The 23,945-nt window shown below is 37.1% G+C and overlaps 1 protein-coding gene across 14 annotated transcripts in view; it reads left to right on the forward strand.

Moving 5' to 3' along the window:
* The window catches only part of arvcfb (ARVCF delta catenin family member b), a 215,230-nt gene that overhangs the window by 147,753 nt on the left and 43,532 nt on the right, over positions 1-23,945 (forward strand). For 11 of the 14 annotated variants that reach the window (XM_058775742.1, XM_058775741.1, XM_058775727.1 and 8 more), the window contains 5 exons: positions 4,762-4,920; positions 5,998-6,018; positions 8,607-8,723; positions 11,320-11,939; positions 20,390-20,892. In XM_058775742.1, the coding sequence (XP_058631725.1) occupies positions 4,795-4,920; positions 5,998-6,018; positions 8,607-8,723; positions 11,320-11,939; positions 20,390-20,892 (1,387 nt within the window). In that variant the 5' untranslated portion in view covers positions 4,762-4,794. The remainder of the gene's footprint in view (positions 1-4,761; positions 4,921-5,997; positions 6,019-8,606; positions 8,724-11,319; positions 11,940-20,389; positions 20,893-23,945) is intronic. The other 3 variants (XM_058775734.1, XM_058775737.1, XM_058775733.1) reach the window with 2 other exon arrangements.

Here is a 23,945-nt window from a genome sequence, read left to right on the forward strand (position 1 = left end):
GCAAAGAATCTGCGCAAAGGATCATGGGAGCCCGAAGTGTCCATCAGTTGTACCCTTCGAAATCCTTCATTCCGAAGGGCCCTTTGAAGTGACTAGTTTTGAGCACTTCGGTTTGGAACGACCCTTCAATATGGCAGCCATGATTGTTTTCACTCCGAAGTGCCCTTCGGAGGGCGATATGTCCCATTTGGAATGCACTGACATTTGCCTTAGAAGTTTCTAGTGAGTCTGAAGACCTTGAATAGATGGTTCAGGTGTGTTTAATCAGGGTTCAAGCTAAACTCTGCAGGACCATGACCCTCCAGGAACAGGTTTGGACACCGCAGACCTAAAGGTTGTGTGTCAGGTACTAAAACACAGGTGTTTTGCCCCAGTGACCAGCTAAAAGTACAGTTTTTGTTAAAAAAAAATTCTCTTATTATGTGCATATAGAAAAATTTCATAGTGTACTCAACATGCAGGGGCAGTCATGGATAGAGAGTCGGATTTGTAACCCAAAGGTCGTGGGTTCTCTCCCCCCTCATATCTTGTGTGTGTGTGTGTGTGTGTGTGTGTGTGCGTGCGTGGATTAAATGCACAAATTCCGAGTATGGGTTACAATACTTGGCCACACGTCATGTCCTTTCCTTTTCCATACCAAATACTGCAGCAGTATTAAGAGTAGTATGACATTCTAATCTTCAATCCTAATTTCCACACATTATATTTCTAGATTATGCATCAAAGGTAAAAAGAAAAAGAAAAAAAATGACACCCTTAAAGAAATTAGAAAGGCATTGGTTGGTGGTTGTGTTTGAGGTGTGTAGTGTGGAGAGCTCAAATGTTGCAGACAGGTGGTCTTTTTATCCAGTGTCGATCAGGCACAGGCCTGATAGCAGACTGACTCCGCTATTCAGAAGCTTTTTAATTGCCAATCGTTTTTCTCATTTGCCTATCTGCTCTCTTTGCTCCAGCTCATATTATCTTCTCCAGCTCTGTCTCAATTTGCCATTGTGGAAGACTGATGTTTATCTCACACACCTCTGCGTCAATCCTAGCTAAAAAAAAGATTAAATAAAAACCCACCTGGTATTTCTTTTGCGTAAGAAACCATGCTGTGCAATTACAAAACCCTCAATTATGTGCAGATTCGACACAAGAGGTTTTGAAACATGATATAACGCTCATGAAAATGGCCTCTGCATTTCTCGTGCAGAAACCCAAAGTGAACTGAGGTCTTGGTTTTTCTCTAGCTTGTTTCCTTAACAAAGTCCTTGTGAACAATCGTTCTTTGGCACGTTGCTAAGGAACACCCAATTCTCCCACAGCTTTGAATCTGTTCTCAGTGCTCAGAGACTCTCACGTTGAGGGGTTTACTACATGCATAACTACCGTAAGAAGGACGTGTAAAGAAACCTGTGATTAATGTATTATTAGACATGCCCCAGATGTTTATAATTATTGTCAGTCTACTGTCTTTCTCCAGAAGAAAGGAATTATAGGTGTTCCTTTCTCTCTAAAAATAGAATTCATTAAAAGAGGCTCATTTTCTAAAGCCCGTTGGGTTGCCCAGAAACTCGTCTCTCAGTTATGCAAGATATGTTATGCGAGCACAAGCGCAAAAACATACAAATGCAACGGTGGGTTCAGGAGTTCACCTGTGTAGTTGTCATGGAGGCAAAGCTGCTATCTGTGGCAGCAGATTTCCTCCATGTGGTGCGGATCATCCGTGATAAAGACGCTACTGAATGATGCTCGGGTTGGTTTCAAAATCCTCAGCCTGCCTTTTTGGCCTATATCTCTGTCCGCTGACTGAGGAGACTTTTTTTAAGGGCTTTTGCCCTATCATTTAAGGGGAATTTTCGCTGGAAAAGCAAACATCATGGATGGCTGGTGAACATTAAACTTTTACATCCTGAAAGGTATTGATGTAATGGTCAGGTGTTTATTTTTATACTGTAAATAAACTAGATCTGGCTCCAGGTCTCCCACAGATCTCATTTTGCTTTTGTATATTTCTATAAGGGTTCCTGCTTGGGTGAGTGGCAGTACTGTGCTAATCATAAGGTTCAAATGTAAGGAACTTTTATAGTAGTACAGAAAATCAGTGCTTTAAAGGATTCCTAAAGATTGCCAGTCAATGGTAAAAAATAAATAATCAGTATGTGGATCTTGTTTTTCAGCAAGAATATCTGAACGTCCTTAAAACAAGGTCGTTTTACTTTAGAAGCAAGACCGCATGAGAGACCAAGACTTAATTTCAGAGAATATATCTTGAAGTATTGCAAAGCATTTTTCATCGGCAGATTTCTTTTTTCACTTGTTTTTACAATCTTAAATTTTGGAAAAATTGTGAGTTAAAATACATTAAAAATGCTGTGAAAAAATTTATTTCCAGCTTCTATAAGAATCAAATGTACCTTAAAACCTGTAAAAAAATATCTGCCATTGATATATATAGAATAGATTGTGTATCAGTGTGTGTATATATATATATATATATATATATAGATAGATAGATAGATAGCTATAGATGGAGATATATATTCAATGAACAGTGATGCACAATATCCGGAGCTATTTTGCAATAGAGAAGTAATTTACTTCCCTCAAACATCTTTTCACTCTTATTTGCCTTAAACTCTGTTATTCCGTGCTTCTGAACTCTGTAGCTCCCTCAAAGTGATCGTTGGCCTCTCTGAAGCTGCTCCCTAGAGTATCCTCCTCCTTCGAGCAGACAGTTTTGTGGGACGACCTTTTCTAGACAGTGCCTGGTGGTTTGATGTAGCCTCCGTTTGATGATAATTCAACCAATAATGTCCCCAGAGACATCATAGATATTTTCTTTGCACTTTTCTTTACTTTTTAAATGTTTATCTTCAACAATTTTGGAATTTGTTTTAGTTCTCGCAGCTTTTTCTGAAAAAAAAAAAAAAAAAAAGGATCCCTTAATGTTAATATTAATGATTTACAGATAGCGGACAATTACAAGAATGTTAGTAAGAATTCATGAGTTTCAAAAATATCACTGAGAACTAAATTTCAGTGTTTGTAATTGCATAAAAAAAAAAAAAAAAAAAAAAGATTAGCACTATATTTTGCTCCTTCAGGCTGACAATAAATGACCATGAAGTGCAACCAGCATATGATTCTCATTAACATAATGTCATTAGAAACAGATACGTTCATTGTTCATTTGTCATGTTATGCCATGATTCCCATATAAAAATCCATGCTGAAAAGAGGCATATTTATCTGTACTTTCACAGGGGTGCTAATAGGCTCTTTAAAACTCTCTCATTACTTTCTCATATTGAATTCTGCTCAAGTCTGCTTCTGGGCTGTCAGAAAGTTAATCAAAGCTTTGTTTCTGTGCGGTACGCCTGCATAATCCATGTGGCACTCAGCTATTAGGAGTGAGCCACTTCAGTTGAGATGTTTTTATCCTCATCAATCTTCGGTTTCAATCAATTCATGTGCTGACACTCCTGTCTTAGGCCAATTAATGGAACAATTAAAACGTAATCACTCCAGAAGGAAGGAAAAGTTTCTTTTGACTTCAGTTTCTCTTAGAAGAATATAGTTCTGAGGTTGGACAGGCAGCGGCTCGAACTGCCAGCGCAGAGAAATGATACTGACACATGAAAGGCTAGAAGTCAATGATTAGCGAGACGGGCTACGGATCAATTTAGGCCTGGCGCAGACTTTGAAGCCTTCCGCTATGCTAATCAATGAAAAACTGCCTGCTCGTTAATGCATTCAAAGATGGATGGAAAATAAATGGCTACCTCTGGCATCATCCCTCATCGCCCTCCTGGGGCCTCTGCCAACACACACACACACACACACACACAGTTCTCCCCAGACTGATTGTAGTATTTGCTGTTGTTTCTTTTGCGTGTCATTTGTAGGGTTTTTACAGTTGCCTCAACCAACTTTGCTTCATATTTTCATTTACAAGTGCTATAGCTTCAGGAAGCATTTTATTTTTGATTGTTTGTTTGTTGTTTTTTACCATCTTGCCTGATGATATGAGGTCTCAAGAGCCTTCTTTTTTCTCTCTCTTAAGCAGACATGTTGAGCCCGCTTATATTATTGTACCCTGAAGATTCAACACTCCAGAGTTTTAAATATAGTTCTGTTTTTTTTGCAGTAGAATATATATGCAGTACAATATATTATACGCGTGTATTTGTGCATTTCATTAATTCATTATTGTATATACACACACATAAAATACAAATAAATGTAGTTTATGACTTATTGTAAAAAACATATATATGTATATGTGTATATATATGTAGTGTGTGTGTTTTTTATTTCTATATATATATAATGCTATTGTATGAACAACCAATCAGTAATGATACTCATTTAAGTTTCTCGTAACCTAATTACATAAACTTTGCTTTCATTTCGAGATGGACATCACTGAAATGTGTCACATTGATTTGGTTCAGTGAGTTGATTCAGGAACAGATGTTGCTACTGTCAGACTGATTCATCATTAACTCACAAATTCATGAGTCTTCTTCAATGATTCATTAAAAAAAGACTGCTTCTGACTATATTCACTAAACTGAATCAGACAAGTCCTTGCATTGAGTACCTGCTCGAGTCATTCCTTTGCTATATGCTCTCTTATGAGTAGAAAGGATTAGCAATATTAAAATATTCCCTCATCTATTATTCAAAGCTGTAAAAAGGTTTTCCTGAACACTCAGCTTATCCCACAGCAGTGACCTCTGACCTTGAACCACCACCCTCTGCTTTGTCCCACAGGAGCAGAGCCCCAGTAACCAGACTTCACTGGCCATGATGCAGGAGCCCCAGGAGGTTGTGGAGGAGACTGTAACCATAGAGGAAGACCCCGGCACACCCACCTCTCATGTTTCTGTGGTTACCTCAGATGATGGGACTACACGCCGTACTGAGACTAAGGTACTCCTGCTTACATCTGCCACATTTTCAAATGTCTTTTGTTTGTACTTATTATGACATTATTAGATATGCAAATGCACACAAGTGCTCATTCATGCTCGCAGCATCTCATAGTGATGTTCTTTAGTGAGGTACTATAAAGAGATTCAATGGAAAACTCCTAAGAGATGAGCTGTTTTATATAAGAAATAGGCTAATTTAATATCAGAAGTTACTGAATATATTCATGCATTGCATAAAATTTTGAAATATATCAAGAAGAAATATATTAATATTCTTCTTGTTGACATTTTTAAATGGAAAATAAAATCTCTATTTGTATAAATCAGTGTTATTTTAGTATTATTAGTATGCTATCGTAGTGTTTATTAATATTTTGAAGTAGCTCATATTTGTATTTTTTTTATTTTACTTTTAAATTTGAATTAAAATTGTATACATATGTACTTTTGTCATTTTTATTTTTTCTTATTTTGTTTTTGATTTTTCTTTTCTATTACTTCAACTTCAAACTTATTTTAGTTAGCTGACAGTTTTTGTCAATTCAAATTTTCATCTAAATTTTAAAATTTTATATATATAAAATTGTATATATATATATATATATATATATATATATATATATATATATATATATATATATATATATATATATATATAAAATATTAATTTTTAAATTTTTTTAGCAGTTTTATTTATAAACAACAACACTGGTATAAACCTTTTGTCCAGATTAGTGGGAGGTGGTTTACAGTAGTCAGAGGGTTCTAGAACAAGCTGGTGTTCAATTTTACCCAGTCAGCTCTTTAGTGATCAGACAGGGGGATCAACATGGCAGACTAGTGCCTCTTTACCAGTAACACAACTCAGCTGTATTGAACCTGAGAGTTTGCAAAAACACATAACAAAATACTTTAAAAGGCAAAAGTAGAGGGCTTTCAGGATATAAAAATGATCCTAAAGAGAAACATTCTCAGTAATAGTAATAGCTCTGTTTAGATCTATTCATTTATGTTGTAGTTTTGTAAGCCACATGGTCTTGATTTGCTTTTGCTTTTGTTTTGTTGTTTGTAAAAGGACAATGTGACTAATATGAAGGTGAGTTAAAATCTCTCCCTCACATACGCTTTCTCACACACGCCTCTTGTCAGTCACCATTATTTGTGCCCATTGAAGCTCAGCAATGCACAGCATCTCAGCGCTGGTGTGAAATCACTGCATAAAGCTTCATTTGGCAGAGCGGTCACCTCTTAACGCCCTTTACTGCTACAGTCCTGCTCTTGAGTTTACATACCCCTTGCAGATTCTGCTAAATGTTTATCATTTCTAAAAAATAAAATAAAATCTGAGAGATCATACAAATTGCATTTAAAAATAAAATACTGCTCTGATAGTGATGATGATGCTAAAATGAGCAGACAGCTGTTTTGCAATATTGTTAGGTGCAGTATGTCGAAATTTAAACATGCCAATTACTGATTAGGTTGTTGGTTTTTTTAGACAGGAGTGCTGACAGCTTCTCGTTGCTATGGAAACATTGAAACTAAATATTGTATTGTGTGAACGCAAAACCTTTGTTTGGAACACATACGCTATTTGATTGCAGAGTTGAAGGTACACTACATTTGGATTGCATTTTTGAATTTGAATCGAGGAAAAACATACAGTATATAAACATACTGTAGCAGGTGACTCGATGTTAAGATCTAATTGTCACTAAGAACAATTGAAGGACACCTACATGATATTAAGAACTGAGAGTATGAAAACTTTTGAACAAGATTTGTCATTTTCATCGTTATTTTGTCTTTTGTAATAAAATAAATTTAAAACTAGCATTAAATGGAACTTCACACAGTTTTCTAAATGCATCTTATTGATTTTGTTGTGAATGGTTTATCTATTCATGGTTTTTTTTTTTTAGCTCACAAAATTTGAATCACAGAATATCACAACTTGACCTTTGGTGAAACAACAGACTTTTCTTTGATTATGTTTGCCAGATTTCCCCAATCATTTACCCTCCCTTCCCTTTCTTACAAATGACTGCAAGTTTGTATTTAAATCTACCTCCATCTAATCAATAACTGATAGATAAAACCAACTCTGCACCCTATTGTTTTTTTCACCAATGTATGTCACAATTTAGAAGAAACGATCTCTCACTACTTTGATTACATTACAACTTTAAATAGCTGTTATGCTGCGTGCAAATGAAAACGTGTGATCTCTATCTATTCAAAACATCTTATACATTCTGCAAAGGGCATGTAAACTTATGAGAAAGGGATTATGTAAAGTGTACAATACATATCAGTGTGCACACGAAAACAAGCAGCTGTAGGCATGCACAAGCATTAACCAATGTGCACATAGAAACAGCTCCTACAGTGTCCTACAGTGTAACGCAACTGACAGTTGATGCATAGTGGGAGGAAGTGAAGGGTAAAGTATGGTCTTACTGCTGCACTGTTTCTCACCATCACACCACTCACACACTGCCAAACCTATGAAACACACTTAAGGAATAACATCACAGAGCGTGAGGTGCATGTATGTACAGATGTGTGGGTCCTTCTGTCACATGTTGTTGTCTTTGGGCTGATATTGGAGTTGCGGAGACAAGAATACACGTAAATACATCGACTCCAGCCACAGAGCTCTGGGTGTGTATGCATTCTGTTACACTCTGGATGTATTTGAAACCAAAGGAAGTACCTTTACATTCACAGTCAGCATCAATTTACTTCCTAAAGAAACGGCACCATTTCATTACATCTAATGATCTTGATCAAATTCATTTGAGCTGTAGAGATAACCAAGAAAATATTAGAGCTACACTGCTTATTTATTGATAGAAATGGAATTATATAAAAAATTTAAAAAAAAAAAAATGGATATTGATGAATTAATTTACTTAATTCAGTCACTTCATCAGAAGGCATTTTTATTTTAAAACCGAAGGCACGGGATGTTCAAACATTGAATACAGCTGTGCCTATACTGTAGATATGCAGTATACTGCTTATGAAGGCATCATTTTGCAGATTTTATTGGTATAAAAAAAACATTTTAGTGTAGCGAAATTGCTTTATACATAATGTTAAGATATCTGTAATTGTGTGTGAATGGTTAGTTAGCAACATATAATGATTTAAATCGGTAGATTAGAGACTAGAAACATCAGACTGACTTGTGTACTAATGTAATGCTCAAAGGTTATGTAAAATTGTGTCTAATAAATTTAGTAGCCAAATAAATATTAATTTTTGAGCATTCCTTTAGTTGAAAAGTTAAACAGCTTCTGTGTAGAAGCCTCAGATGTGTTTCTTTCTCTGCTTCTGTGTTTTCTCCTCTTGGAAACCGTCCAGCTTCCTCCTGCTAGAGGAATTTTCTATTAAATGCTGGAATTACTCTTTTGTGAGGGACAAAATGAGACAATAAAAATATTTTGTCTCAAAGGCATTCTTATGTTTTCTTGTTTTGCTAGATAATTCACATCAAATATTAATTCTCTGGCCCAATTTGTGTTTTGGACTGTTCTGGACTATTAACAAGGCTTCATGGGAATAGTCCTACTTTCATTTAACTGTTTCCCTTTCATTTCTGTTATAAGACTTGACGTTTCTATATCGCTGTATACTTTTCTAACTCATGCCTCCTGAATTAACATGCTTTCGCTGTAGGTGACCAAGGTGGTTAAAACCATCACACGCCGAACCTTCCAGCCAGTGATCCTGACAGAGTTCAAACCATCTACTCTCATACCTCCATCTACACCAACACCATCTGAAACAAAACCAGTAAAGAGTGCTTCTGGTTGGCGTGTCTCTGCCTCCCGTCTTTCATCTCACTAAGTGTGTCTGTAACTCACAGCTGGTGTGGCAGCGGTCTGTAAAACTAAATACCAGGGAGATCATAAAACATATATAGAACTGTAAAATCTGGCCATGACGCCTGCATGCACCTTAAACAGGCGAACATTAGTAAACGCAGCCATCGCAGTAGATAGACGCCTTTCATTAGAGGCAACAGTAGCCTTTGTGGTCAGTCTAAATATAAGCTCAGTCTAAATATAAGCTTCAGTGTCCTTCTATCTTTTTTAGATCTTTAAACTCACCTATGTTTCACACACAATTTCAGTAATCCTTTTAAAGTCAACATGAAATGCTCATCGCAACCCATTATAAAGTATAATGTAATATAGGTGTGTGTGTGTATGTTTACGAACACACATATTTAGATTAACTTTTAGTTTTTTAATCCAAGTTCCCAGTAAAAAGGCATATTTATGTTTGAAACAGTATTTCACTAAATGAACACAACTATGATATTTTATCATTTCCATCAAGAAAAATCATGAAAAGAATATAATAACAACCCCTTTTCTTTTTGAAGCATGATTTCTGCATCTCTTCTTCATCTCACATTGGTGTCTGTTTTAACATGTTAACTTCATGTGTGGGTGTAAAGGGGTGTTCACACTGACAGCGACTTGTAGAAACGGAGCAGCTTAGTCATTTATTATAAGTTGCCGGTTTGAGACAGCATGAGCAACAGAGACAGTTGGCGATGCAATAAAGTAGTAACACTCGCAACAACCAGTAGGGTTGCATATAGTTCACCTAACAGCTGCACAAGTAATTCGCCTCATGAATACAGTTGGATACTGCAATCGAGTGTAAATGCCTACCTGCAAACAACCGTATAGCACTTTGTCGACCTCCCCCAGTTAAATTGCCATCAGTGAGATTGCTGCTTTTATCTTAATAATGTTTGTTGAAAGTAACTGCAGTTCCCCAAAAAAGCTGCGCACTCCATTGGTTAAACCCATACTGGGGTCTGTAAAGGTGAAATAGCTGTGACTGTGGTTACAGATATTTTCCCCCTTTAGACATGGACACATCCCTTGTGATATTACGCACTGACAACTGGCCATGTGGCTTGTAAGGGTTCACACTCAAATTCAAGCAGTCATGGTTCATCTCCAATGACGATTAATTTTTATCAAGCTCATTAATTTCCAAGATGAATTTACAGCCATGGACAAAATAGCCAATTAATTGCTTTGCAGAATTCACTGAGCAGCAAATTGGTTTCTGTATCAGCATTGAACCTTCAGGAGCAGCAGCACTCCATCCTCTTGACAGGCAGACATTTTGTAGAATAAGGGACTGGATTAGCACTCAGAGGGGAATAGTGATTTATTTAAGTTGAGTCATAAAGACGCCAGTGCCCTGTGATAGACACAGAGAAGTAGAACATCACTCAGGTCCATGTAGTCTCGTGGCAGTTCTTATGTTGATTGATTTACTGTTGTCATGTACACTGTTCTCTCTTAGTATGTGGTAATGGTTTACTTGAAGATTCCTCTAAAGGGTGTAATGAAAGTTAGTCCCTCATTTAGTAAAAAAGTCAAATCAATAGCTATCATATGTGCAACAATGCAGCAGTTCTTGTTGACAATGAAATGCTACCCCGTCAGTCAAGAAAGTTAAAATAAGAACTAATGTTTGAAATGGCAAATTATTTTGAGTTTGTAAACACATTTTATTTTTTGATCACATTCGAAAAAGTTAATATATTTTTACACAAACTAGTAATAAAATGAAATGTAACATTGACATACTTCAAAAATGTTGATTGTATTTCACTTTCATTTCAATTTCATTCTCATTTTTTCAGGATACTTTGGATGGAAAGTTTAAAAGAGCAGCATTTATTTAAAATGATTTTTTTTGTAGCATTATAAAAGTTTTTACTGTCAGATAGATTGAATTAATTTGATGAATTTAATGCTTAAATCCTTAATGAATAAAAAATAATTTATTTTAAAAAAAAATTCCAAAATGACAACTGGACAGCATTTAATGTTGACAAATGCTGACAAGTCCTGTAAAAATAATATAGCATGTAAAAAGTTTCTATAGCTAAATATAACATTAGTCCCTTAGTTTAAGTTGTGAAGTAAGTTTGTTGTTTTTATGGTGAGAAACTTTAACAACTACAACCAAGAACCCACAATCCTTATATTTTCAGTTGTAGCTATATAGTTACTGATGAACACAAAGCCTTTTAAAACACTGGAAAAGATCTTCAGTCATTTCACTGCTACTCAGCCAGCTCACAGTGTGACATCCACTTCCCTGCTGATGTTAGACCACTGAGTCAGTGTGCTGCATTTCACTCATAAATGCCTGTGGTTGTTTTGGCTGCTATGATTTGAGCAATCTGACATAACAGCTGCATTTTGAATGGCCCTCATATCACATATAGGCCATGCACAAGGCATAAAATACGGGAAATGGCTCACTCTAGTTCTGCATAAAAAACAAACTTTCACTTCAATAATTACGACTTGAAATTCTGCTAACTGTGTTGCTATTTCCGTCATCTTAGGTCACTAAGATGGTCAAGACAGTGACAACACGGACAGTTCGACAGTTGCCGCTGGGTCCCGATGGCCTTCCTCTTCCAGAGGGCTCATCTCCACTGGGAAGCTACACTGACTCCATTGATCGGCGCTACATGAAAAACGGCGAGCGCTTCATCACACCCCAAGCCACTTCCACCCTCACACGCTCGTACAACAATTACAGCGACTCCTACAATGACACTCCAGACAGTCAGTTTCGCCATTACGCCCTTCACGATGGATACGGAGACGTAGCCGACAACTACGGAAGTCTGTCCCGCGGAGTCAATTACAGGCCCTATCGGCCCTACATGCCCACCGGTGGATACCGGCCGGAGAACAGCTACACTCTCCCTATCCGCAAGGACGACTATGGCCATGTGGCCCAGCCTCAAGTCCCAATGGGAAGTAGCACTGTGGATCTCAATCGTTCTCAGCCGGAGCGTTTTCAAGCTGAACCCTACGGCCTGGAAGACGACCGCCGCAGTCTAGGCCCAGATGACGAAGAGCCGTATGACCTAGAGCCTGATTATTCCACGGCTAACCGCCGCACACTGCCTGGACGTACCATTCGAGAGCCATTGCGCAACGGACCCCGCGTGAGGTAAGAATCGTACAGTTGAATTGGTTTGTTTGCTTGTGCCACTGTGGGTTAGCTCTGTCTTTTGTACATGGTTGTAAGCAGCTTTGATGTGATTGCCTATTGGAGAGATTCAATGGTCCAGCTCCTGAGAAGCACATAGATGCAAGTTTTTCTTTCACATAATGGAAGGTTATTGCCTAGCTTTCTGAATCTTTAGTTGACCAGAAGAGGCTTGGTCGACCAAAATTTTATTAGTCACATAGTCGCAGAAAAAAAAAAAATCCACAGGCGAGGTCACACAGTCTGTGACAGACAGATCATTAACAGCTAGTCTATGGCAATACAATACATCGGGAAATACAATACATCATTCAACGACCTCAAATATGGCTTATCATCTGAAAAATGTAAGTATTAGCAGCTTTACATGGCCGCTCAATCTAATGTTAATCTAGAGAAATGTGTGCTGTTCAAGTGTCTGTGCGGAGTGTGGAGCTGAACTGTAGCGCGCTCACTGCAGGACAGATGGAGGCACCGGTGTGCTCACTTGCTCTTAAAATACCCTGTTATTTTTGCTCGTACAGATAAGAGTAATACATCTTTCAAATCTGTGTAGACTCTACGTTTACTTGTGTGCACTCACAATGCCGCACTTTTGTAAAATAATGAAAGCAAATATGATGCACTTTCTGCCGTCTTGGTCTCTGTGAACTTGAGCTCAAAACAGTAATAAACACTGCGTCGTCAGAGTTGGTATTGTGGTTTTATCAGACACTTGCACTTAACATTATATGAAAATAAAGCTCAAATGGAGTTAAGGTTTCTGACCAGCGAAAGACGGAGATCTGTGTTTTGTCTGTCTTTAGAACGGCTGTATCTGAGTGCATCACATTATGCTTTCATCAACTTAACATTACAGGTTATAACGTTTATTGTATGGGCGCTTAGCTTTTCTTGTTGTTTAATACACTCAGACAAAATCTCTGATATGAAGCGCTATATGCACAGGATATTTAAAACGTACAAATGTATATTGGCTACAATTAGACGGCAAATGTAACTCTTCTCCACTCTTCAAACACACAAAAAATTTGCCTTTAATTCGCCAGACATAGTGTTTACGTAAAGAAAACGCTGTTCTTATTCAAACATAATTTATTTATTTACCCTTGCATTGCGAACAAGCGGCGATCTGTCTCCTCCAGGCTGTGCACGGCGCTTCATTCTGAATGGAGGCATATGAAGTTACGAGGTTTCGTTGATAGTTTGAGGATCCAATGGCATTATGAAGTTTTACTGACAAGCTCTTTTAATTGCTTTTCATTGGTTAAATATTTGTAAAGCCCTGAAACAGACATAAGGAAGACTAATAGCACTGATATTAACGAAATATTATAGAGATGTGAAGTTAATATTAGATAATTTTCCACGGCACACCTGACTGGGCTAGGGTATAGCGACTTCCATACTCTGTCATACGGAAACGCCGCCCCTGCTCATTCCTTCTGCCAAAGATTCAAATCTGAGTTTGTATTACTGTATTAAAACTCACTGTATTATGTTGATTATTGTGAGAGAGAATTTTCCAATGACAGCGCATTTGTTGGCTGCGATACAAACAGTTATACAAACAGTGAAACAGTTGGAGTTCTGCTCTAACTTTTCACACCTCTTGAAAAGGCTCTTAGCCAGTCAGATTCGAGAACCAGAAAGATATGTATTATTATTATTATTTAATATTATTGTTAAATGGCATGATAGGTGGCATGAGACAAAATTAACTAACAGTCTGATATTGAATGGATGTTGAAACTAGAGATTGCACTTTTTTTTATTGTTTTGCTAATGTGTTTGTGCTAGTTAAGTGAGGGCTCGGTTTTCTCTCCACCCCTAAATGTTCTCCCTCTTGAGCTGAGCGACCTTTGCTTTCACAACCAAAGACAGTGGAAAACTATTTTCCTCCTTAAAAAGGACACATTTTTCTGTTGTTCTGACCCCAGTTTACTCTTTCCAGAGATTAGAAAATGCAAGGCAAATGACAGCTGACATAAAGCAGATGGCTGCGTATATGTAAAGAAGAGCTCTTCTTTTTGATCAGTGATTTCTTTCTATATGGCAGATGAAGATAGAACATTTTTACAGTATTTTTATCTTCTAAGACAGAACAGGGAGGAAAGGCGAGATGTCGTTATCATGAAACATGTTTTCCTTGTCATACTCCTCTAGTCAATATCAGCACATTCTTCATTATGAGGATCTGTAGCAGTTTTGACAGTCCTGTGTGTTGCGGGAACACAGTTTCTTTTTAATTAGGATGCGCACACATATACAGCAACACATACACAACTTTTTGACCACTTCCTCTTTTTCAGCCCATAATGTATTTGTGTACATCCGTGCCAAAATTATAGTGTAATTAGCAGTGATGTCACCCCTCTTACTCCGAATGTCAAAGTCTTGCGTTTTGCATCCATCATTAGCATTCCCATAATAACAGATGCTGACAAAAATCTCGCTAATGAATGTAAAATGAATATGTTAATTAGAGCTTATTGCTTTTCAGTTTGGAAACCCGCAATTATAAAACAGCCAAAATTGCGACATTTAGCAAAGAAATGGTTGCCAGTGCTTTGTTTGCATGGTTACTGTGCATTTAATTTGTTAAGCCGACTCTAGGTCTCTTCTTTATCTCTCTTTCTCTATCTCAGTGGAGCTGTTGTTGTCAGAGTGATTAATAGTCTCTGGTGAACACTGCCAGACAAAGGGGGCGTCTCGTCTCCAGCCATATCTCTAATGGTTCATCTCTCCTTGGCTGATCCTCCCCGCACCTGCCACCAGTGCCACAGCAGAGCAGCCATAAGGTCGTCATGCAGAAATCTCCCTAGAGACCACCAGGGACCACTTCCTATGCGCTCATGCTGAACTGACAACAGTTATATAGTGTAGGCAGAAAGAGAAAAATATTCCATCCTTTATATGGAAGTATGGGCATGGGACTAAAGACTGAAAAACTGAATTGGTGAAAAGTATTATATAGTTATGTAGAGCAGAATCAAGTTCTTATTTACTGGTAGTACCAGTTTTGTTTTCAAATAATGCTGAGTTCATTGTTTTCACACATGCATTCTTCCTCTTGTGAAGCGGAATATCATGCTAAAATACAGCACAAAGCACACATAGCAATCAGTGTAGTCTGATTTCCGAACAAATTAATCTTGTGAGACTTTTCTTAAGTGAATTACTAACTTGCAGCACTACCAGTGTAGTCTGATTCTCAAACGAATCATTGCAGTGAGTTGGTTGTTTTTAGTGATTCAAACATTTACCGTGCTATTCGACTGATTCCCGAACAAATTATTTGAATGAATTGGTTCTTTCTAGTTAATCAACAGTGTAGTTCGGTTCTCGAAAGAATGATGCTTATGAACTGGTTCATTTTAGACAATCAAAGACTGATAGCACAACCACAGTAGTTCGTTTCAAGTAGAAATGCCTGTAATGAAAATGGAATTTTCCTTTTTTTACAAGCACTTATTTCCTAAAAGTACTGGATGAATCACTAATAGAACTGTTAAACAGTGTTTGAAGTTTAGTTTTACACCCAGTATTTTCAAAAATATACAGTACAGTAATTGCTTAATACACTATAGTGTGTTTTTTTTTTTGTCATGGTACCATTTTGGGGCATTTCTATAAAGTACCATAGAGTATAAGTGCAAAAGCACCTGTGATTTTTAATTACTGTTTATTGTGATTTATTTATAAAATATTTCATCATGTGTAGATTTGTCAAATGAAGTGAAAGTAATTGCAAGTAACAAGTAATTGCTCATTATAAGAGTGGAGCGAATGATTATTCAAATGAGTGATATCTACTGTGAGATACCGTGAGACTCTTGGAATAATATGAAACTCTTTCTGTTTGGAGGCAAAGGCATTTATCCAAAAAATCTGGAAATAAATAATTCAGAGAAAGGAAATGATGGGAGAACAAAACGGATGTAGTAATGGGCACATAACTATGTGGTTTTTGCTGGCAGCGAACAAAAACAGACACGCATATTTCTGGAAAAGGAAGAACATTTGGCTCATTATCGAGGCATAGAATCTGTTGTAATAAGAGCACCACATCTAGTGGAAGAGCATCATGTGTAGTCGAAGTGCTTTCATGTGTTATGAATACACTCGTATATACAATGGCGGCAATTTAAATGCAAATCTTGACATTCCCATCGCTCAGTCCACAGGGTTTAGCATGCATCTGAACTGTTTAAATAATTTCAATTTGCAAAGCCCTCTGTGTGTGTGTGTTTGTTTGTGTGTGAGGGAGAGAGTGAGAGAGAGAGAGAGAGAAGGAAAGATATGAAACTATCTGTACAATAGCAGTGTTATGAACAATCGTTTTGAGCCCTCTCAAAGTGTCTCAAAGTGATCTTTTCAGTCTGCACCTGACACCATTGTGCCATCTTTCTGATGAGTTCTGGCAGAAGCTTTTTGGCACAAAATTTTTTTTTGGCTGAAATTCATTATTTACTCTCGTAAATAATACGGTTCCAAACCCATATTCTTTTGTGGTACAAAAATATGGTTATTTTAATACTTTTGTCTGGTACTGTCTATGCAATTACATTGGCCATGGCTGTTAGAAAGCATGATAAAAGCAGGCGTGATAGCCAAAAGCTAATAGAATAATACCTTTGTGTGAGCAAAATTTATCCAAGGTTATTATTCACAAAATAATCTTTCTCTCCAGCTAGCTGTTAATTCCGAAATAATAGTAAACAGATGTTTGAATCAAGTTGAACACCGTCTGATCTTTCATTCTGATTTGTATAAATTGAGGAATACCGTTTTGTTTAAGCTGACCCAATCTTTTCAATTTCAAGCTTAGTTTTGGGTGAAAAGACCTTAAAATAAGATGCTGCTCTAGAGTTATTTTTAGTTATCCAGTGCTTAGCTTGACTAGTGGATGAAAGAAACAGCAAGTCACTCTGTAAATCCTATTATACTTGGTCATACACACCATCAAACATGAGTCATGCTGCCTAAGCCTGTCTGCCCTTTCTATATTAGCTGCTCTGGTTAATTATTTGCATCAGCATGAGTCTTGGTGGGAAGAGTATTGAACTGTTTAACTCAAGTAGAAATAATGTATCCTGAGTGCCAGCCGTGTTAATGTTGGTTTGCTCCCAACAGGTCTGGCACCGGTTGCCATTCAGACATTACGTCAGTTAATGATTATTTCATCATTCTGACACTGAATAGCACTTGGATGGCATTTCCAAAGCAATAAAATGCTTCCAAATTTACCATGTGGTCAGTAACCACTCTCTTAATTTGCATGAAATCTGTTGGCATGTTACAATAATAAAGCAAATGATGATTGTAATGAATGGTGACCAGAGCTGGGCTTTGCAGCAGTGTTCTATGAACTGCAAACCAACACTAGAATTGAGAAGTAGAGAGTAGTAGTTTATCGTTATGTCAAAAGTCATTTGACTCAGTGGCCACCTAGGAGATATGTACCACACTTAGCGTTTCAGTTTCTCCCATTCACTTTTTTACAACTTTGACTGTCTCTGATTACATTTGACTAAACCATGATTGGCATAATTGGTCATATTTTAATTTACTAAAGGACTAATTGCTGCTAGAGCAAAAATTTTAGAAAAACATAGCTATGAACTCTGAAAATAACTAACAAGGATAATTAAATTGAGGAAAACTTTTCCAAACAATTACATTTAAGCCTGTTGAACAACCAACAATTTATTTGAATAGATTTGCTATTTTAGTCGTGTTGTGCAAACTTAACTTAAATAGCTTCATTATACCCAAGATGAAATGAAAGTGAGAAAAACATATTTTTCATCTTTATTTAATAAGAATTGATTTTAAAGTAAGCAAACTTTGAAAGTCTTTTATGTTCACCAAGGCTGCATTTATTTGATCATAATAACTTTTATATTTTAATATGGTTTAAATTGAATGTCCTTGAATAAAATTATTTTTAAAAAATCCAAAAAAGTTGCAAATGCTACAAGAGGAGACGTCTCACCTGACAACATGCTCTGTCATTCTCAGTACGTTCCTTTAGTGTGCTTAAACGCTTTTTCCTCTGGGACCAATCAGATGGTGTGTTCCTCATGTTCCATCATAGAGTTAATGCCCCATTTCATGGCCATATCATCTCTTTAAGATGTCAGATGTATGAACTGCTCATTTAAAGCGCTGCCATGTAACAGCTTGCTGAGATTTCTTCCCTCTGTAATGTGCCCTCAAATCACCTCCAAAGTTGCAGTACATAATTAACATAAAACTCTCATTAAAAGTGCATCCCTCCACAACCGCCAACATTCTCAGCTGTGGCCCATTTTGTCAAGTCACACATCAAAGACTTTGTTCACACAGTGAGTAAATCCGATTTGTTTTTCAAATCTGGTCTTTAGCAGTCTTTTCTTAAGTCTTTTTCCCTATCATTTTTGACGTTATGAAATTTTATCATATATATATATATATATATATATATATATATATATATATATATATATATATATATATATATATATATATAAGAATTTTTTTTCTTGCTGTTCAGACTACAAGCAAAAGATTAAGATCTCAAAAACATTTCCTCTGTGGATTCATGAATGCTGTCAGATTATTGTGGTGGCTTTATATTTGCGCATTTGGTCCCTAGTGCTCTGAATTTCTGGTACACCTTGTTTTTTCCCAGCTAGAGTGAGATGAGGACAGAAAATGAGCTGGAAATGGAAAGAAAGAGTGATGGTGAGTAAGTGGCACAGGGGTTTAATATTTCTATGCCAATTTAGGAGTACCACCACAGGGACATCTCTGTTTTGTTCACACTGATAATGAAGCATGCTGAGACTCCTATCTGAGATTGATGTAACCTCCCTGATGTGTACAGCACAGCCCCAGACATGTTATTTCCAACTTCTACACTGTATTGAACAAGAAATGTTGGAGTAAAATATTATATGGGCTCATGAGAGCCTCCAGCCGCCTACAGTCACCCCCGCAGAATAAGAATGTTCATGTTAATATAAATGATCATAAATAACCCATATGGCATACAGCGATGATGACGTGTAGATTCTTTTTGAATAACAAACAAAATCAGTTTCTACTTCATTCATTCTTTGAATTTGCTGGAAGTATTTTGGGTTATTGAATACACAGTCTCAAATGTATAAAGCTGTGTATTGCCGAATAAAAAACTGACCCCAAACTTCTGCATGGTAGTACATATCTATTTTTTTTAAACCACTGTTTCTCTTTAGAAGTTAAAATCAGCCATTGCCACTTCAGGGTTTGTGTGATGCCTCAGAGAAAGGCAAAACTCTTGCTACTGCCTGTGGAGCAAAGGGTCAGTTTTGAACACCACAAACAGCACTTTTTGGTTTTAATGAAGTGATACAACAGCTAATTTCCAAGGTGTCTTAAGTACCAGTAAATGTCCACACTAAGCATTTGTTTGCAAACTGTGTTTTCAGTCTATAGGGTTCTTTTGTTGGCTTAATGGTTACTCTGTTGCATTAAGTCTTTTTTTCGTCTGCTTTTGCAGAGAAAAGTTTATGCCTTTTCTCTGCAAATGTGGAGAAGTATACCATGAAAAGGTTAATTTACAGTTTCTAAGACAGCGCAGTAGCAACATAAACAGTTGTGTGCTACCAATAGTAAAAATGTATGACATTTTTATTTATTTATTTCTACTGTAAATTTTCAAATCATCAGTGTCAGTTTACAATGAATATTTCAGAAATGCACATTGATTATTTCATTTCCTATCCCAACATATTGATTGCTTGCTTGTGACAGGGAGCTCTCAGGAAAGTCCAGAGCTGGGATTCTCCCAGTGGGAGTGATGCTGTACTATTCAGATTACTCATAGTAGGGAAGCCATCCATCGCTCCCTATCCATCTGTCTCTCTTTCTCTCTCTCTCTTTGTTTCCACTCTGTTCTATATTTGCTCTGGGCCATGCGGGCTCTCTGTTTTCCCTCATGCTGTATCCCATCCATCATTAATTAAAGAAAGAGAGAACATCACTGTGTCCTGACAGACACAATTAATAGGGAAATGGCAGCAGTTTTTATTATTGACGTGCTGTGGATTTGGTTAATAACTAAAGCAATCACCTTTTTCTTTGTCTCTGTCGTACTTACTCCGTCTTACGTATTTTGATCTCCTCTTTTTTTTCTTTTCTTTTGAGATGAGTATCGTTGGCTATTGTGAATATAACCAACAACTAGGCCTGCTTATAGAAAAACAAAGAAATTAATATCATATAAAGAAATCATACTGTGCATGACTATAGCCAACTTTCTTTTTTGAAGAATTCTAAACCATATCTGAAATATAAAGATTTTCACTCTTTCCTGCTCTTTGTGTGGTGCTAATACCGTTGGATAACTGATAAATCTCTCTCTTTTTCTTCACTTGTTACAGAGGCTACGAGGACCCCATCGAGGCTGAATTAATTGATGAAAGACACCCCTACATCCATGGCATGTACCCAGCACCTCTTGCCCAACCCGAGAGAGGCAGCTTGGCCAGTCTAGATCGCATGGGCGGCCGTCGCTCACCCTCGATTGACAGCATCCGCAAAGACCCACGGTGGAGGGACCCCGACCTGCCTGAGGTCATCGCCATGCTAGGTCACCCCATCGATCCGGTCAAATCCAATGCAGCTGCCTACCTGCAGCATCTCTGCTATGAAAATGACAAGATAAAGAAGGATGTCAGGCAGCTGAAGGGGATCCCCGTGCTGGTGGGCTTGCTGGACCACCCTAAACCTGAAGTCCATCGCAAGGCCTGCGGAGCTTTGAGAAACATCTCCTACGGCAAGGACCACGATAACAAAGTGGCCATCAAGAGCTGTGATGGGATTCCTGCTCTCATCCGTCTGCTGAGGAAAACCAATGACATGGAAGTTCGGGAACTTATCACAGGTATGAGATGAAATCTATATCCAGCTGCTCTACCCCATACTACAAACTTTGTAAAGTGGGTTGTATGAGAGGTTTCACCCACCTAATTTATTAGGCTATTTTGGGCTCTTTTTTCCTTTTCTTGATCTTTTGATACCAAAGAATGTACATGACAAAACAAAAAAAAGTTAAGAATTGTAGAACATGTCAGTACCGTTCAAAGGATATTTTATTTTTCTTTAATTCAGCAATGGCACTTTAAACCATCTGTTAAGACATTTATCATTTTGTAATATTTATGATCATGTGACATTGAAGCCTGGAGTAGTGACTGCAGAAAATTCAACTTTGCCATCACAGCAATAAATTATATTTTAAAATGTAATAAAATAGAAAACAGTTGTTTTTAATGTAATATTTCACAATATTACTATATTTTATCATTTGGTGTTTTAGCAAGAGACCTACTACAAAAACTTTTCTTTCTTTTTTTTAATCGAATTTTGAACAGTATAAATAGTCAAAATTTTAAGAATGCTAATCTGAAATTTGTTTATGGTGGTTACGGCAACTGCTCGAAATTCAATTCCAGATTCATTAGGCTTTCTTCTGTGTGACAGCCTGACCAATATAAGTAATTTTCAGTCCAATGACAACAATAACCTTCCATCTTTCTTATCTTGTTTGTCCTAAATCTTCTATGATTCATTCATTTGTATTTTTCTCATTTCATCTAGTCATGCTTGGCAAGCATCCTACTAATACAAGCCATAGGCCTCTCTTCATGTTTTGTCCATTCAATTACTAGATGAGTCCGGACTGATATTGACTGAATCCAGGTCAATGGGGGACCGCTAAGCAGGGTCTTGACCTGCTGGGCTTTATGTGTCTCCTCCTGGGACCTTAATCCTTCGGCCTGGTCTCCATGACCTGACACACATTTACTAGAATGTGGAGAATGCTAAAGAGGTCCGGAATCTGACCGGACACTTAATGCACAAAGACCAAAGACACATTTTTGCATGCATTCACAAGACATTTTATTACTGGAACAGGGGATTTGTGTCACTGACAGACAATAAAGGATTTACAAAATCTTAAGAAAACATTTGTGTATGAAATAATTATAAACACTCCCATTTTGGGGTCAGCAAGATTTGTCATGATTATATTGTGAAATATACCATTTCAAATAATTGTTTTCTATTTTTAAAAATATTCATTCATTCATTCATTCATTCATTCAAAAAGAACAACATTTATTTGAAATAGATTTTTTTGGGGGTTTCTTTAATGTCACTTTGATCAGATTAATGCATGCCTGCTGAACTAAAGTATTAAACAATATTGAGTGCAGCTCTTTCCATTACTAGGGTTTGGTGAAACTACTGAAAGATAATGATTTTTTTCTGATGGTTCTCCGACCTGGCATTCAGTTTTTTACACAGATCATGACAAAAAGTTTGTGGTGTGTGAAATACCTAAGTGAATCCTGGAGTGTGAAATAGTGACGTATAACAGCTCTGCAGCCTGACTCAATGATTAACTTTACAGCACACTGTTGCTTTCAATCTCAGTTAAAAATAGGTATTTTCTACAGGATGGAACCGAGCCCTGGACAGCCTTATGGTTTATCTGCAAGGCCCCTATAAAAACACTCCCCTTACAGTAGTCTTTCAGCAGCCTGGAAAACTGGGAATGTTTTGTCTACAATTAAAAATAATTGCAGGGTTTTAAAAATAGGTTCACCATGTGCTCTTGAACACCATACTTGTCAGCAGCACTTATTTGCACCTCAACCAAGAAACTTATTGTGTGGCTATTGCTACTTTTTCTTTCTGTTCTTTTTTTTTTTTTTTTCTACTTAGAAGTGTCGTCTTAGAAATTTTCATTACCTTTTCCACTTTTCAGCATTATTTTTAATTAAACTGTCTGGTTTAATTTGTTGACCCTGTGTCAAATGTTCTTCACATGCTGTGAATATTTAGCAGTGCGTATTAATATTTTTAAATGAAGGTGGTCAAGATTGATACAACTTCAAAGCATCATAATTTCCTTTTCAGAGCTCTCCAGCTTAAATGTTAAAAGTCTTTTGAACAAATTTATCATTTAATTACAACCAACCAGCTACAGCAGTGTGTTTATACCACTAGCCATGAACCTCTGCTTTCATGTCTGCATTCTGTATCTTTGTATCTGCCTCAACTCTCCATCTCACCCTCATTCTCTCTTTCTCTTTATTCTCTGTCTGTTTTGCTCTGATCAAGCAAGTTTTTAGAAGAAACAGATTTAAGGCGTACTTCCTATTTCCATAATCCGTACTCTATGACTCTCCGTGTTTTTGGCACATTCCAGACATTGCATATTTGGAACTCTTTTTCACTGGCGGAGCAAAAAAGATAAAGTAACTGGCACTATTTTATCAATTTACTTTACATAGAGCCATTTAGAAATATAATTACGAAATGTCAGTGTTTGACTTTGTCTCCATTTGTCTCCTCCTTTGTTGAATCTCACAGTCTGAATGATTCCTTGTTCTTGTGTCGATTACTGTTTGCGTACTTATGCACCTTATTGCGTACTCAAATCACCTGATGATATATGAAAAAAAACAAATGTAATGAAATTAGAAAAAGGACACGAAACATAGCAAACAAAATGACATTTGTTCAGAAATTCCAGAAGTCCAGAGTACGGTTGCATTTGAGATGATTACCTCGTTTACCCTTCTTTCCTGTTTCTTTCTCTCTGACTCAGCTGTCCAATCAGTGTATGATGAATGGCAGGGGGCAGGATGGGACTGTAATAGCCCTAAGTGAATGGCCTGTTAGAACAGCATGTCTGCTGCTCCCAGGAAATTGAATTAGCTGGAAGGCTCCAATGACAAGCAGGAAGGAGTAAACTCAATCAGGCTGCACCTCTTGCAAGGTTCAGCTTCTCTCATGTGGGTTTCATTGGCTCCTTCTGTATTAGATTGATGAGCAGTTACGACACTAGAGCTCTCTGAAATAACACAGTATAGTGTCTGTTTTGTACAATTAATATTAATATATTAATATTTCATATAAATATTT

The sequence above is a fragment of the Onychostoma macrolepis genome, chromosome 05 (genome assembly GCF_012432095.1).
Source record: "Onychostoma macrolepis isolate SWU-2019 chromosome 05, ASM1243209v1, whole genome shotgun sequence".
In the NCBI taxonomy this organism is placed as follows: domain Eukaryota; kingdom Metazoa; phylum Chordata; class Actinopteri; order Cypriniformes; family Cyprinidae; genus Onychostoma; species Onychostoma macrolepis.